This window comes from Cyrtonyx montezumae, unplaced genomic scaffold (assembly GCF_038088225.1).
Source record: "Cyrtonyx montezumae isolate F1298 unplaced genomic scaffold, pur_monq_1.0 scaffold_3, whole genome shotgun sequence".
NCBI classification, from domain to species: Eukaryota; Metazoa; Chordata; class Aves; order Galliformes; family Odontophoridae; genus Cyrtonyx; species Cyrtonyx montezumae.
Genome location: NW_027072034.1, coordinates 73,287,546 through 73,304,884, shown reverse-complemented (window position 1 = coordinate 73,304,884; position 17,339 = coordinate 73,287,546). Strand labels below are relative to the sequence as shown.

General features: G+C 36.9%; 1 protein-coding gene across 2 annotated transcripts in view; it reads left to right on the top strand.

Annotated features, from left to right (window-relative positions):
* The window catches only part of EPHA6 (EPH receptor A6), a 472,327-nt gene that overhangs the window by 417,178 nt on the left and 37,810 nt on the right, over positions 1 to 17,339 (top strand). For both annotated transcript variants that reach the window (XM_065741888.1, XM_065741887.1), the window contains one exon: positions 2,920 to 3,129. In XM_065741888.1, the coding sequence (XP_065597960.1) occupies positions 2,920 to 3,129 (210 nt within the window). The remainder of the gene's footprint in view (positions 1 to 2,919; positions 3,130 to 17,339) is intronic.

Here is a 17,339-nt window from a genome sequence, read left to right as displayed (position 1 = left end):
CTGGTCTGTTAGCAAATGTGTCATTTCTTTAAAGGTGAAGATAAGAAGCCTGAACTTTTATGTCAAGGCAGAAGCTCAAAGAAATGTGAAAGAAGGAGAAAGAGAATTGCAAAAACATTTCCGCTATACTTGTAAGGAAAATACTGAGATTTGGAAGGAGCAGAAAAAGGTTATGTTTTATGAAAAACAGTCAGTCAAGCGTGGCCTAGATTTGAAAGAGAACAAATTAAAAAAGAAAGGAATGAATGCTTGTGATTTAAAGGGACAAAAGGTTAAGGGAAGTGTTGCAGATGACTGTGAGGTTGAAAGAATGGAACTGTGAATGATGATAAGTAAAAGGTAAGATCTAGAGGTTGCTGGAGGAGTTGGTTTTGTTTGGTGGTTTGTTAGGGGATTGTTTGTTTTGCAAAAGCAAGCCACAGGTGCCTTGTTCCAAATCCTATTTTCACAGTAAGCTAAAAAATAAGAGTTGTTAATACAGAATAAATGCGAAGAAAATTAACTGCAACACAGCTCAATAAAGTTATAGTGAATTGAAGACTTTGTGTTATTAAATAAAAATAGAAATCAAATCCAGCATGGTTTCAATAGATGCAATATCAAATAGAGTTCAAGTCAATATTTTATTAGATCAAGCTTAAAATCTTTAAGAATCTTGTATTTTATCTTTCCTTGCTTAATCAGTAATGGCAATTTTTATTTAAATTATCTGTCACTCATATGTTTTGGGACCCTGAAAAGGTCTTTATTCATTTGGTAGGGGCCTGTGGAAGGAAAATCTATGAGATCTATAAGAGGGGATTCCCTTATGTAAAATGTCTCATTAACGTGCTTGTATCTTGATCCTCAGCCGACAGTTGTCTGTAGAACTAGCTGATTATCAGTGGCTTTGGTGGAGACAAGAAAGTAGGGTAGGGTTTACAGGTAAGAACAAGATAAGAACAACCTGCTCATTTTTGGATGATATTTGAGGATAACAGTGTTTCAGAGCACTAACATCAGTAAGAATGGTGAGACTACAGAAGGGAAAAAGTTGCTATGAGTTTGTCATAAGTAGTTTATTGGGTTTTGTTGTTTTTGTTTTTTTTTTTTTTGAAGATGTGTTAGTAAGTGTGCTTTGCTTAGAGAAGGCTGTGAGATGACTGTGTTGTTCATAAATGGCTCGCTAAGTCACGAGTGTCGTGGGTAGCATGAGACTGTGAGGTATTTGAACTGGCAAGGAGCATTAGTGTCTAAATTTTGGTATTCTGATATATTAGCTTAGAATAGCAGCTTTGAAATCCATCTGTGTGTATCTTAAATGTACTTCTTTTTTGGTTTTTTGTTTTGTTTTGTTTTGTTACAGCTGGATGCAATACTGTTAGTTGTTTCCTAGTGAATGTTGTCTCTAATCCAGTATTTCAAGTACTACTGCATTTGATCTTTTTATCCAATAGATTTTATGAAAGAAACTGAGTTTCAAGGTGCTCTACAAACTGCATCATCCACATCATCTCTACCTATTTTGTTTGCAAAGTTTGTCTTTCTGTTTGTATCGAATGGAGTTTAATCAAACAGTGGTGACATATGAGAACAATTTTCTCAAAATTCTTTATAGGCAAGTAACTTCTTCAATTTAGTAGTCTGCTGTGCACACAGGATATTTTCTTTTTATCTTTAATTTAAGAATGTATAAATTATTTGGTTGAGTGTAATATATATTCCAGGTAGGCCTTCACTGGGTATTGTTCAATCCTGGGGTGGATGGATCAGTAATATCAGGAAGTATTAACACCAAACTTTTCCATTTTTTTAATGGTGTTTTTTATTTTTTTACATTAATTTTACATTGTTTACACTAAGTAAAACTGCATACTCATTCCTTTTTTCTTTAAACGTTGATGTACCTGACTAGCTACATGTAAGTCTGAATCCAGTGATTCCTAATAGATATGCTAAAATAATGCTGTTCAGTGATAAGCATATTTGTGCAGTTCACAGTTCACAATATTGCTTTCTTGAATCCTGTACACTTACTGGGCTTTATGTTAAAGTTCTTCCTACCAAATTCATTTTACCTAGACTTACAAATTAAGCAGTATGAAAGACCCAAGTGCTAACTGTATGTAGTCTAACACTGAAAATATTAAAAGAGAAAATGAAAAGTTAACTTGCTTGCAGGGAAGAGTTGTTTGTTTTTGTTTGGCTCTTCTTGCTAACATAAAAGCTTGGCTTACTGAATAATCCATGTGGAGCTAAATGTCTGTTAGCTGAGGTCACAAAAATACTGCTGACAGCAGTCTGCCTTATAGGATACATAGAGCAAACTTCTGATTTAGAAGGTACAGAAGCATTAATTTTCATTTTGGAGATGGTATATTAAGGCCCACCAAGACTAACCACGTAGACGAGTGCAATTAACAGCATAATTTTGATGTTCAACACCAATAGATTCCAGCAGGAGTTAAACAGTCTAATGCTTTGATGGGTCTGGGCTTTTCAGACTGCTCAGTCAGATAGGAAGACTGGAGAGACTGCCCATGACCCTGTGACTTTCAGCCCAAACTTCCTTTTCAATCTAGTGTGCAGAGTTATATGGCATTATGTGCTGAACAGATTTTTCTGTACATTTTCATTCTTGTTTTAAGAAATTGAGGAAAGCATTCATAGTAACTGAGGATCAAATACATTAGATGTGATCACTGGAATGATAATGCAGAGTGTGGAAATTTTAAAGAAAAGGGGCATGAAATGCACAAGGAGAGATAGGGTGGCTTGTGCTGCTAAGGGAGTTAAATGAAAAAAAATGTTAGCATTGGGTGGGTTGGCTGGCAAGTCTACAAATACATCTTAAATACAAGCTCTATCTAATGTCACTTGTACTAGTACAAAATTTATGAAAACTAGATGTGTTCCTTGAACTTTCATCTTTACTTGCAGAAACATGATGGCCACTTCACAGTCATCCAGCTGGTTGGCATGCTGCGGGGAATTGCATCTGGCATGAAGTACCTCTCAGACATGGGCTATGTACACCGTGATCTGGCAGCCCGTAATATTTTGGTCAACAGCAACCTCATGTGTAAAGTCTCTGACTTTGGTTTGTCACGGGTGTTGGAGGATGATCCTGAAGCTGCTTACACAACAAGCGTAAGTGTCTTATATATTTTGAGCAGTCTGTTGCCTTGTGCCCCTTTTGTTTCAGATTTATCTACACCCTAGGAATAATGGTTTGAATTGGCTGACTTTGTTCATTTATCAGTGTGTGCGGTAATAACCCTGCCAATTTATCAAAGGGATGTTGACTTAATTTTCTGTTGTGTGAGAGCCTAACAATAATCTTTTGCAAAATTATTTTAAGCAAATGTGAAGATGTAACTGGGACACTTTTCTGTCCTTGGTTGTTTTTTTTTGTTTGTTTGTTTGTTTTTGTTTTGGTTTTGGTTTTTTACATTTTTCTATGTCCTTTCTTCTGCTGCTTCCCTATGTTCAGTTGCAAAGATATGTGCCTACGAAAAGAGAGTAGGACCTCTCATTGCTTCATCTGATGGATGTCTTGCATCTTAAATTTAAATTTTATTTTATTTTAATTTAGCTTACCTTCTATTGGAGTATGTAGGACCTTTCTGTCAACGTTTAAGTCTTGTCTCATTAATACTTAAAAATTCATCATATAATACAAGGAAATTTGTTTTTGCAATAGTGAATATTTTTGCGTTGGTTGGTTGGTAGGTTGGTTGGATTTTTTTCTTCAATGAAGTAAAATCTGGATAAGCTTGTTCAAATTTGATTTGAAATTAAAATTGAACTGCATCTGCAGCACAGAGTAGGAAGGGAAAGGATCATATTGATGCCATTTCAAGCTCATATGCAGCACTTCTTCATCATAGTAAAATGTTCAACAACATTCCTCTTGTGATTACCACCACAACATTAAGAATCTTAGTGAAATTTAATCTGATTTCAAGTAATCTAAATTTCCGTCAGTGAAACTAAAAGTATTTCAGAACCAAATGCAAAGAACTTGCATGAGACTGATCCAAAAGTAATGCCTCTTATTTTATTATTTTGGCACATAATGTCAGAGGTGCATGTTGGTAGTGTGGCAGTAGAGGTTGAACCTTCCCTCCAAAATTCTGTTACATTTTCTTGCCATGCAATGGATGGTAGCAGATGGGCAGTCTGACATGGAATAGCATATGAATCAAAAGTGTGTCACTGAATTCCTCTGTACAGAAAAATTGGCACCCACTGACATCCATCTACACCTGCTGAACATTTATGGAGCTATTACAGTAAATGTGAGCACAGTGAGGTGATGGGTGGTGTGTTTCAGCAGTAGCAACAGTGAAAGTGGGCCACTTCCACTGGTGCAAATTTTGACAAACATGACATACAAGCCCTTGTTCATCACTGGCAAAAATGCATAGCTAATGATGGTATAATGTTGAAAAATAGTGTTTTCTAGCTGAGAATTTTTTCCATCAAATCATGTTCTTTGTATCTACTGTACCTTCCATAGAAATAAATAGGAGATATTACTTTCAGAGAGACCTACATATGTTTCTGTGATAGGACAGTGACAGAATACTAATAGAGATAGTAAACTATCATTACATAATTTCTCCGTAAGTACTTTCAGTTTGAAAAGTGACTTATGGCCAAAATGAGCAACTCATCTAATTTAACTGCATTGTAGTAAGCACTGTTTTATTTGTTGCATTCAATATTGCTATTGCAATGGTATTGCAGTCTCTTGTTTAAGGCTAAAATAAATGTGTTCTGATAAATTCACTGAAGTAAAATACAAATCAAATTTTATAAAGCTGTTATGCTCTATGGCAAAACAGGTTCCCCTCTCACAAAACTAAGCTAAATGAATCTCTTACCTTGAGGATTTATGACATCTCAGCAGGCACAGCCTTGAGATAGAGATGACTGACATCTTTTGCTATATCTTGCTTGTGTCATGTACATTTTCTTCTTCTTTGTATATTGGTTTAGAATAGGTATTATGTTGCTTCTGTTGGTACATCCTCCCACATGCAGGGCAAAAATCTAGAATCAGCCTAGATAAAGCAATAACTGATATGGAAGGCAAGAAAGGAAACTTCTTAGAAAAATGCAACATTCTTTACTCATGCTGAAACACTTGCTAGGAGACTGTCCAGGAAAGAGTCATGGAAAACTCATCAAGAGCTCCAAAGTAACACAATTTAAGGATAGTATATTTCCCCTTTTATGGCAACTGCTGAGTCACAACCTGAACCTCTACTGAGAGAAAAGACCCAGTCGGTCTTGGGACCACAGGTGAAGGCAATTTACTTGTGTGACTTGGAGGGGTGGAGCCAGGTTCAACCCCTCTTAGACCTCATTTAAGGGCTGACTGCCACTGCACCTGAGGCAGGTTCTCTTGTTGGATGTTCTTCCTTTGTGGATTTTTTTTTCCTGTAAGCCTAGATCCTTGGAGTTGGGTGTGGTTTTCATTTTCTTATTTCTATTTTTTATGCCTTCTTGTTGTACTGCTCCTGTTGCATTATGCCCCACTGAAAATCACAGAGTTTTTTGACTTCTGTAAAGCTTTTTGTTGTGTTGTACCTGGTTGTTTTTTTGTTTTGTTTTTTAATTTAACCTATTGAGACAAAGAATGTAAATCTTATTTCCTGACCCTTTTTGTTAACATGGGTAGAAAAACTTAAAATGGGGTATAATTTCTGAATAAGAAGTATGACTTAAGAGTTAGTAATACCCAATTGCTAGTCTTTCATTTTCAGATTTGCTAGGAAAAGATAAGGAAACTTATGAAATAACTAAAAAGTATGGTGGGATTTTACCCTATGGTGAGTAAATTTTCATATTTAGTGTTAGTTTCCAAGGCAACAGTAGCTCATGAAAATACATTTCTAGTATATAAACAAGCATTCCTGTCAATACAAAGGACATATACAGGCTCATGCATCCCTTTTTTAGATATGCTATTCTTTGTGATGTGAATTCATTTGAATCTGAAATATATTCAGGGCTCACAGTACTTAAAAAAGAGCCATGGTTCTCCAGGAACATTTGTGTATAGCCAAATGTGTACGTATGTATAAACAGATCAAGATCTGTGTCACTACTGCACAAAGGGCTGGACTGGTATATGTGTTAATGGTGACTCAGTTCTGCAGTTGGATAAAAGCCAGCTTAAATACTGAACCATATGACTCATAAATAAATATAATTGTAAGTTTTATCATCGGGTGTATTTTTGATTTTAGCCTTAAGATGTACAACACGTTCTGTCCATATTATATACTAGAGAATTAAATTAATGGATATTGCCTATAGGCTCACTTGAAACGTGTGGGTTTAGTTCTCCTCAAGGCAGGTGGCTAAAATACCACACCCTGGGATATTGCAGATTCATTAGATTGATTAGAGGAACAAGTAGATTGATGGCAGTAATGTATAGAAACACTGACTAGTAGTGAAGCTTCTGGCAACTCAAAATTAAGACTTAATTTTGTGGGGTTTTGTTTTTTTTTTTTACTTGATAGTTTTCAATATTTTCTCAATGGTATGTGTTAGGAGTGAAGGGGGGAGATGGGCTCAATTGCTCAAAAGAGAAACAAGATGCAAATCATTTTGGGATGTGGTGTAATTGTTTCTAAATGATCTCAGTCCTACGACAAGCATATTACTTAGTCATTTACTTTAAGAATTAACTTAACTGGAGACAATGAAGTATGTTGATTATTGGCAGCTATTCAGAAAAACAAGGCAGAAGGAAATGTCTAAAGGTCTTGCCAAATCAGAAGTACAAGATTCAATGGGATCCTGAAGGAGATGTCTTTTGATAAGGCAAGATTATACCAATTTCCTTACCATGTTTATTGAGCTTCTGTGCAGAAATCCAGCTGTTGGCTGCTACTTCTCATTTCCAGGCACGACATATTCTGGATTCTAACTTTAACTTTTTAATACAACAGAAGATTATGGAACTAGTCAAAAATTAACCTATAAAAATGCATCTGGCATTTTATTGTAATCTGGCTATAATCTAAAGAAAACAATGGTAAAAGCAAATGCAAAAAGGAAATAATAATTCATGTTTTTTTTCCCTGACTTCAGTATGCAGTGCTAAAATTGACTTTTTAATTAAAATTTATCATCAATTGATCTTCAAAGCAAAAAAAAAGTTATTGCATTTTTCTGTGGTGTTACATTTCTGATTTTTGCTCTGTAATTGTTACACACCATTAGAGTAGTGCAATCTGGCTTTACTACTGTCTGAATGAAAGAGTAACATTGAATAAAATACCTATCATCATAGGCTGAGTCAGTTTTCTGGGGACCACTGTTTTGGTTTCTTTCCCTGTTAGGTTCAAGACAGAATTCTGAAAGATGATTGATATGACCACCCGCATGTCCTGAATTTGTGTGGTGTGTTTCTGTTGTGTTTTTTAATAAACAAATAAGACTATTTTCTAGATTATAGCTTAACTGTATGACATAAAGTTGTATTGTGTTTGGGAAATGTGAGTTTCATTGCCGTGAGATGCTGGTTCACTTAGTGAGTTTGAAGTGTGCCTGTTTCTACAGTATGTTATTTGTGCTAAAGGAGGAGGCTCTAATGGACTGATTATTCTGTAAATCTCCCTTTTGCATCATTGTTTATAGTACAGTCCAGCTTCCTCTGGTAGGGAACGTGAAAGAGGTGGGAGTATGAAGAGGTTCCTACTTAGGAAGAAAAAAGAATCTGGTGGGGATTCTGTGGAGTTTCCCTCCTTCAAAAGAATAGTCATAAGTAAATCTTTGCATAAAGCTGCAAAGTATACTTTTTGTCAGACAACTTTTACTTTGGAATATGTAAATGTAATGTGCGTTCTTCTATTTTTTAGAACTATAACTGCCATTGCTTCTGATGACCTCATGCCCTGATCAATACTTTGAGAAAGGAAGAGATTGTCAGCTTCCCTGCAACACTTAAATAATATTTTCAGTTGCTGAAGAATAAAATTATATTTTATTTTTCCTCTAGCCTAGATTTAGATTGCAGGATATATTCATCAGCTGTGTCACAACACTGGCTAGTTTTAGCATCACCAGGGTGTCTCTTATATAATTAACTGATAGGATCCTTATAAACCTCTTTTTGGGAGAATGAGTGTTCCTCACTTGTGGTTGTTTAACTAGTCAAGAAAGAGCTCACTTTTTCCAGTATTATCTCACAATCCTAAGTGTTAAGACTGCTTTATGTTTAAGATGCAAAACTTACAGTTGTGGCATTGCCCAGCTCCCTGGGTTTAACATCTCCAAGCAAATCTTAAATATTTGTGCAAAGCTGAAGGTTTGAAGGGATAATTGTTTAATTTTAACTTATCAGAGTTGCCTTTTTCAAACTATAAGAAATTATTGTAAAAATGCAGAACACACTTAAACAGTTTCAGCAGTACCTATATTCATTTAGAATGGTAATATCAACGCTTGATGTTAGAAATGTCGGTATGCTAGTATAAAACCAATGTTTTTGCTTTATTGCTAATTATGTGAATGAACACCAGTTTAGTTGGGCTATTGCTTACTAGTATGCCTCAGATTACTTTCTAATTTAATATTAAAAATTGTGAGCATGGTGAAGTGCATCATGAAATACCTTTACAGTGTTAAATGTTACATTGCAGAGGACATGAAAGAAGCATGCACAACTGATATCCTGATAAAGAATTTTAAGTTCAGCTTTTTAAGGTCAGAGGTGTTGCTTTCACCAGCATGTGAGCTGACGCTGCTTTGAGGCAGTAGCATTCGAATACAAAGAACAGAAGCTTTGAAAAAAATGTAGCTTAGTCATATGTTTTTATCTGAATTATTGGCACCTTTTAAAGTTAAGAAGCTAAACATATGAACTGTTGACTATAGAGGTCAGAATGGATAAGGACTTTATGGAAAAGAATATTATTCATCTTCAGTGAGCCAAACAGCTCAACTGCAGTTCCATAATCTAACTGCTTTTGGGTAAAAGGAAGGTGATCTGGATGATCTTTGTTTTCAGTTGTTGTGACGTTGCCTGCATTAATTAACAATCTCTGTTGAATACTAGTGTGGAAAAAGTATTCTCTTCATCTAGCCTATATAGAAGTTCTGTGTTGGAAAATTAGAAACAGGTCAAAAACAGTGCAGTTGGCTTCACTGGACTTTTTTGAGGCTTGGTAATTAAATCTCCTTATATTCCACACTAGGATTAAATTCCTTTGCTTTGTGTCCTTGGGCATTATCAATGAATAAACTAATTCCTGGCTCTAGTCCATGTAATGGTAATTTAAAGAGGAGGAGAGGGGTGGGTTCCTGTTTTTCTTGGTTACTTAAAGGCAATTTTTTAGGTGTAATCAGTTGCACATTTCAGAGCTCACAGGGAAGGAAGCTTGAGAGCAGTCTCTTACTGTGACTGTTAGAGTGCTATAAGAGATCATGTATGTTTGTCTCAATCCTTTATTTTCTCTGCTTGCGTTGTGTTGCACTGAGCATACTCTGTCCACTGAAGAACAAATAATTATGACTTTAAGAGACCATAAGCAGTAACACTAAACCATGATGTTTTCTTTTTTTTATTTCAGTTGGGAATCCCTGTGTGCCAAAACACAGACACTTTGGTCTTTCCTGGGGTTTTTTTGTTGGGTTTTTTTTTTCAGTCTGTTACCACAGAATTGTCCTACACTGTATTTGTACATGACTAGCAACTCCTGCATTTCTAGTGACTTGATTATCAGTTTCTAACAAATTAGAAAGAGGCAGTAAAATTTCAGATTATGTATATATTTCATGAGTAATTATATGGTAATGTAGAGAACAGATTGACAATTTTGGAAGGACTTAACCCTAGTTTACTTTTTTAGCATAGAATTCTGGCATCCCATATTGAAGACACAGATCTAGGGGTCACAGAGTCCTTTTCTTCCTTTTCCAGTAGCAGAACTGTGAGTATTGGAGAGGAAGTTGCTTATTTTTGTTGTGAGGTTTGTATTTGTTATTATTTGTTGAGGATTAGTGTTAATTATGTCACCAAAAGGAACCAGTTAAGAAATGGAGGATTCAGAGGACATGAGGGAATACCAAAGAGGAAGGAAAACTTGATATTTCTGAAAGCAAGGAAGAGTTGGTATTATTTGTTTCAATTGTCTTCAGCAAATGTTAATTTATAACAAAGTCATCCACAAAGAAAAAGCAGCAGAGGCTTTTCCAGGAAACTCATAGATGCTGCAGTCCAATATCTCCAGTTTTATGAAAATTGATGAGTAGAGTAGGTGTGGATGCAGAATAGTCTGGAGAACTGCAAGTGTAGTAGATTTCTGATCTGTGGTCTTCTGGAATATGAGCTGCCTTCTCCATAGCTGTATTTATCAGTGATAATCAGTCATATCTTCTCTTTCCTATGGCATTTCATTTCTCACATGGAAATTTTAGAGATGCTTGCAAAAGGGACCGGAATGTGTGATACTGGTGGTGGAACCTGAAGCTGACTGAACTTAATTTGTGGGTTTTAGCATTTACTTAGTAAGATTACAAGGTTTTATACTGACCCTTGATAGAAGTTGAAGGCTTTTCACTTTAAAGGACCTTCCTTTAAAAATCTGAAGTTTAATTTCACAAAGATGGTATCAAGGTACTGTCTGGCTGAATGCTACAGCTATTTGCTTCTTTGTGTAATGTTGCTAAGTATCTCTAAGTTTTGGTTACATTAGTCATGATCTCAGATTTAAAAAAATTGCACTGTGTAACTACTGCTCTTAAAATAAAAGAATCTTGTAAGGGAGATATCCAGCTAAATATGCAGCAGTGGACTTTGAGCTTGGCCTGGTTTTTATTTCTGTATTCTGATATGGAGTAATTCTGTTTCACCTCCTCCCCATCTTTCTTCAGTAAGATCTCTGATTCTGCTATCATTGGTGTCTGTGTTTGATATTCACTTCTCTAGAACAAGGAGACCAAGTAGTTAGAAGTATTGCTAGTTCTTCCTGCAGTCCTGCATAATCTCATGTATGTAATATCGAACTTGATGTAAATAAGATACTGCAATTAAGGAAGAAATTTTCTGAGACAAGATACACACGTGTTAACTTAGTCTACTTTCAGAGTTTTGTAATAAAAATGTTAACTTGGAAACAAGACTGACCTAGTTATTCAACTAAATTAATCCCCAGTGAAATCAACTAGAGGAATTTCCGCTGAACACATAGAAATTGCAGTCTGCCTTAAATCAGAAGAATAACTTACAGAAAGAAATTATTCATTGTTGTCTGTTTGCTTATGAATTGGTTTGCTTACACATAGGGAAGCCAAATTATTTTCAACTACACAGAAGCCCTTGGGAACCTTATTTTCTATCTTAGCAGACTTCCAGAAATTTGAAATTATAAATTTATATTTTTAGTATTGCCCTTGGCAGGTTTTCAGTGTGTGTCATGCCAAGCTGTGAGCTCCTCTCCTCATTATATACATGGAGGTTGATCTTTAGCTTACTGTTGTTGCACTTCCCTTTGAGCAGAGTGCCAGAAGAATATCGCAGCACAGTGGTTGTTACAGTGGAGGGGAAAAAAATGCATTAGACCTAGATTTGTATGACTGATAAATCTAGGTCAAACAGCATAGTCTTTGCTCAGTACTTATTCAGGCGAAACTCCCATTGGCTTTAACAAGAGTTTTGTCTGACGAAGCACTGTGGGATTTTGCCCTTAGTATCTAAAATATTTGATCAGTTCTTTGCACTTTGGAAGTATTCAAGAAGAACGTTGTATGTGTTGTCCTTGACTGCCCCGCTGTGGCTGTATCATATTTGATTTAAAAGGTGTCAGAATCTTCCATCTCGCATGTCTTTGCTGTGGGAGTTTGAAAAAGAGGAAGGAAATTTAAAAAAAAAAATGCTATTTATGCATGCGTTACTTAAAATAATTCCAAGTTTTATGTGCATTAATTCTATAAATTGCTGCATAAGAAGGGATGTGGGTTTTTTATGCTTGTTTTAGTTTCTTTTCTCTCCTTCCCTCTACTCTAGAATTCTATCTTTCATATTTTCATCTGAGGGTTTTCTGAGTGCATGGGGGGGAAGAACCTTTTCTCTTAAGTCTTCTGACTGTTTTTTCTTAGAAAATGTTTCACAGATTTGTATCACTCCTTATGCCAAATGAGGCCTTAGGTTCACAGTTTGAATACAGAAATCCATTCAGTGAGGTGAAGAAAGTTCCAGTAGTTCCACTAGATTTTTTTTCCCCATTTTTAAAGAAGGTATTACATTGAGGTCTATTAAACACATTCAAGAAATGTGCAGTATTTGGAAATAATGGCATACAAAGACATGAAACCACATGGAAGAACTGGTTAACATCTTAAATGTTTTGGGGGTTGGACTAGATCTTTAAAGGTCCTTTCCAATCCAAACCATGCTATGATTCTATGAATATGGTTTTGTTTACTGCCTTGGTTTTTTTATATTTTTTCTGAATGAATTGTGCACTTTGAGATGAGAATTGTTCTCTCCCATTACACCACACCACTGTCTGTGCTTAAACTTTCACTGAAACTATGTCCTTTTATGCTCAGTGCATCATTTCTCCCTTTCTTCTCCCTATTCATTCTCTCTTCATTTGTATCAAACCTTCTCAGTGGAACTATTGCTTTTTTTCCACCTGGCACTCTGCTCTTCTTTTAAATTCCCTCTTGAAGGTCAGCACCTGAGGTTTTAATAAAAACCCTTTTGAGTAAGATGCAGTCACCCTACCCTTTAGTATAAAAAATATTTTGGAGAAACCTCATAATAAATGTGTTGTTCATTTCTTTAGAACCCTTCTTATCCAGGCTGAATAGCTCCTAAATCTTCAGAGTTTCTGCTGAAATAAATAGTTCTAATTCTGCGTAAGCTGGTATTCAATTTGAGCAATTCTCCTGAGCATCCAGTAGATTTTCTTCCACTGTAGCACTCACTGGCAGTACAGAAATATATATGGTGAACAGTCAGATGTAGCCTTAGAAAAATGTACTGCATCCATTACTCTGAAATGAGGTAGCCAGTAGCAGTATGTTGGCAATTAAGAAATACTCACCTCTTTGCTTTTCATTCATCTGCAATCACATCTCCAATATTTTTATGCCTGAACTTTGCAACTTAGCCACTACACTGCACAATTTTGCTTAAAGAGGCTGAAATTAGCAATATCTTAATTTTAAAACAGAGGCTGTTTTAAAGTACTGTGGGTTTACTCCTAAACTTAGAGAAGCAGTGCTATTGATTAAGCCCTTAGGCGGATGTTCTCTGTTTATATTCATTTTCTTCCATAGAACTGTGGCATCCAGCAGACCATGTTGTTGTGTATCAGTGAATAAACAGTGCCCAACCACTGTTACTGAATTTTTATATTATGTTCAATGTACTTAAGGCATATTGCTCTGAATTGACCATTTAATTTTTTGGTAGATTCTTAATATCATTATCATAAAATTTCCCAATCTGGGTAGACTCCCTTCAGCCTTTACTCTAACAAACAGGAAAAGTTAATTCAAGCTGATAAATAATAAATGGAAGTACATCTTGAAGTAAATGCTCCTGTAAAGTTTAACTCTCTTCTGTCCATTGCTTCATTTTTGGTCTAACTTTCTCAGGCATACCTGTCTGGCTAATTTTTTTTTCTTATGAGTTTAGTACTTCACCACAGTAATTCAAATAATTCAGTTGTGCTTTAAAAGTGAACAGCTCCTGTGCTGGGCTGTGCTGTTCTCAGGGTACAAATCAAATGTCTAGATGTTGATTGAGTGAAAAAATATTCCCAGTTGTCAGGGAGCCTGCACTTGATGATTTGTCTTGACAAACAATTACATTAGTGTTATTTTTTTTTTAAATGAAAAAATATATTATGTACTGGTTTGTTTGGTTTTACTAAGTCTTTTGGGTGTTGCTTTTTTTCCTGCGTGAAGCCTAATGCAAGAAGTTTTATTCTGTGACTGGATGAACTCCTGCTGTATGTCTGATGTAAGTCACCTGTAAGAAGGATTTTCTTTGGATGGTCTTAAAACTATGACTTTAACTCATTCAGTAGAGGAATCAATAGTTATCAGTAGCATTTGATAGATCCATCTGGATTCCAGCCTTCAAGAGGCAGGTGGTGAAGTCCTTCCTGCCTTTGAACTCAATTCTGTTTGTTTCAGATTCTCTATAACTTGCTATTCTTGACTTTTTGTACATCAGTCACACATTACCCTCCTTTTCCCTCCTCAATGAGTGGCTGTTTTCTTCAGTAGTTTTCCCTAATTCATTAGGGAATTCATTTGCATTAAGCAAAAGTGAGAGTGTACCAGTACACCACTTTTTGTCATCAAAGCAGTTGGAGTTTAAAAATTATATTGCTTTTTTTATTTTTATACATAATGACCACAGTAATAATCCTTGGTGTATCACTGCTGGTTAAATCCAATGGTAGTAATTCTACTATGTTCTTCTCACAATTAAAGCACACTGACTTAAATACCTATTGTGCCTATTCAGTGCATTCCCACTTGGCATAGTTGGACAGGTAACCACCATGAACTTGGCAACCAGGAAGATTATAAGGGAAGTATTTCATGTTCAGAGAAGCAGAAATCTTCCTTGGCTATTATAAAGCAGTTTCCCAACTCAGTATATTGTACAAGAACTGCACTGTGTTCTTGTACACAGCCATGCTGCTAGATACTGGAAATAACATGTAACAGTAAAGAAAGTATGTCAGGATGGTGTGAAGTTAATACAGATCAGTAATTCTAAAGCAGAAAGCTAGTAAGTGTACCATGAATACAACAACTGAATCTGATACTTAATGCCAAACGCTCCACACTAAAGATGCAGAGATAACTGGAATAAACAGCTCCAGTTCTTTTCAGTCTTTTTCAGCCTTTGAGTGCCTGTATGATTAAGATAGCTCAAGAACTAAAATCCATGCTCTCGCAAGATATTTATCTTCTTCAAAACTTATTTTTAAGGAAACGATCTAGAGTTTCGGGATTATCTCTTTTGACTTCCCCTGCCTTCTTTCCTGACCAGGTATAAGTGTAATGGATGCTCTCTACTTTGGACACTCAGAAGGGCAAAGAAGCAGAGAGCAATCAGAAAGGCAAGGAACAATTGAATGCTGTTCTTTGGCTCAGTTCAGCTAATAGAGGTAGTCCTCATTTTAACTCCAGAAGTCCATTTAACCCCAGCAGTCCATTTTAAATCACTCATAGGGACCTCCCATCAATTATGCTGTCTGGAGGCTGTAAGAGTGGCAGAGATGTGGCACTGCAGCCTAGGGCTTCAGTGAGTGTGGCACCCACCTGCTACAACCAGCTGTGAAGAGTTCTATAAGGATCTTACAAGACTATGCCATAAAACAGTAGGTGAAACAGTAGGTGAATGTAAAGTGATATGTATGGGAGAAAACCAGTTCTAGTTTTACCAGTGTAGAATTCCTGAGTATAAACTGACTGTTCCTACTGTTAATACAGATAGCCTCAGCATCAGAAATCAGACAGTTGACACTGGTAGAAGCCAATGTGAGCACATTCACCAGTGTTGGGGTCATCATCCATGGGAGTGCCTTAGGAAAGCTTAGTTCCTGTATGTGGTTTCCGAGTCACGAAAGTACTTAGAAGGTGTTTCTATTTCTTCTCGTTACTCCAGAACCTCAATAAATTTTTCAATGACTGCAGCCATTTACATCACTTTGATATTCTGAAGAGGAGGCTCAGAGGAGACCTTATTGCACTCTACCACTTCCTGAAGGGGGGTTGTGGTGAGGAGGGGGTAGGCCTCTTCTCCCTGATAAGTAATGACAGGACGAGAGGGAATGGCCACAAGTTGCGCCGGGGAAGATTTAGATTAGACCTGAGGAAGCATTTCTTTTCTGAAAGAGTGGTCAGGCACTGGAATGGCCTGCCTAGGGAGGTGGTTGAGGCACCATCCCTAGCGCTGTTCAAGAAGCGTTTAGATGAGGTGCTAAAGGACTTAATTTAGTAGTTGGGTAGAGATAGTGATAGGAGGATGGTTGGACTAGACGATCTTATAGGTCCTTTCCAACCTTATGAACTTATGAACTTATTTACAGTTGACACATCCCAAAGAATCCCATCTTCCAGTGCCAAGGGATATTCCCCTATTTAAGATTGATTATTCCATACTTGTTGGATTTTTTGTTTTTGTGTTGTCCTCAGATTGTTGCTCATAATACTGGAGACAAAATGTATCAGTAACTTAGCCCTCTCAGAAACCACAGATTTTCATTTGATAGCTGTCATTGTGCAGCATGCAATTTTACCCTGTCACATTTTCACATTAAGAAAAGGTGGGCTTTTTTTTATATACAGTGTTTTCTTTCTCTACTGCACTGATTTGAAACTGAAGTTCAAATATGCCTTGAAGAGCTTCCTAATCATTAAAACTAAGGGAGCAGTATACAGCTGTTCCCTTTGGGGTGGGAATGTAAAAGTAAAACAGGAGAACTGGTACTGAGAAGTAAGTGACTGACTGACTTCCTCTGATTTATGAATATTGAAAAGTTTCCTTGGCAATACCCTAGAATAGAAACAGACAAACTAGAGGGCTGGGTATCCACCAACTACACAAAGTTTAACAAGAGGAAGTTCTGGATTCTACACCTGGGATGGATCAGTAGTGGGTCTACAGACAGACTAGTGGACTACAGGTGGACAGAGGCCAGAGAGCAGACTTGCAGGGAGGTGTCTGGGTTCTTGTTGACAGCTGTTTTGTTGAGATTTTATGTTGACCATTTGAGGTGAGAGGAGTGCAGTGATGTGGCCGTGTTTCTGACAGCAGCAGGTCAAGTCATGCTGGGGGATGTGTCCAGAGGCTGTAAGAGAGGTAGTGCCCAGGTCTTCAGTGAGTGTGGTACACGCTCCTGCTAGTGGATGTGGATGGTCTTCATCACCCTGGCACTAATGGGAATCATCCCATTAGGAATTAATCTCATGAATAGGGGTATGCATGAACGTGTGCAGCTGTGCGTGGAGCAACTGAGTCTGGGCATGGCTCCGCTACTGTACAGCATGGAGCAGAGGAGCCAGGAGCAGAGCCAGGCAGCCAAAGGAGCCCTGCTTTTTGCTCTCCTGTATCACTGGCAGCTCTGAGCCTTTGCTGGAGTCCTCCTGCTTTTTGGCTTCTGTTGGTTCAGGAAAACCATTTATTGCTAAGGCTCTTTTCCACAGGTGCCTTTTGTTCATGGTAGGTAGGAATATGTTCAACAGCATCTTCTTCTCTGAGATGAGGTTTCAAGCAAAGCTTGGTGCCTCAGGCAATTTCCCATGAATCAAGTAGGCTGAGAAGCTGGCTGCACCAGCAGCACCATGCAGCCAGTAGACTA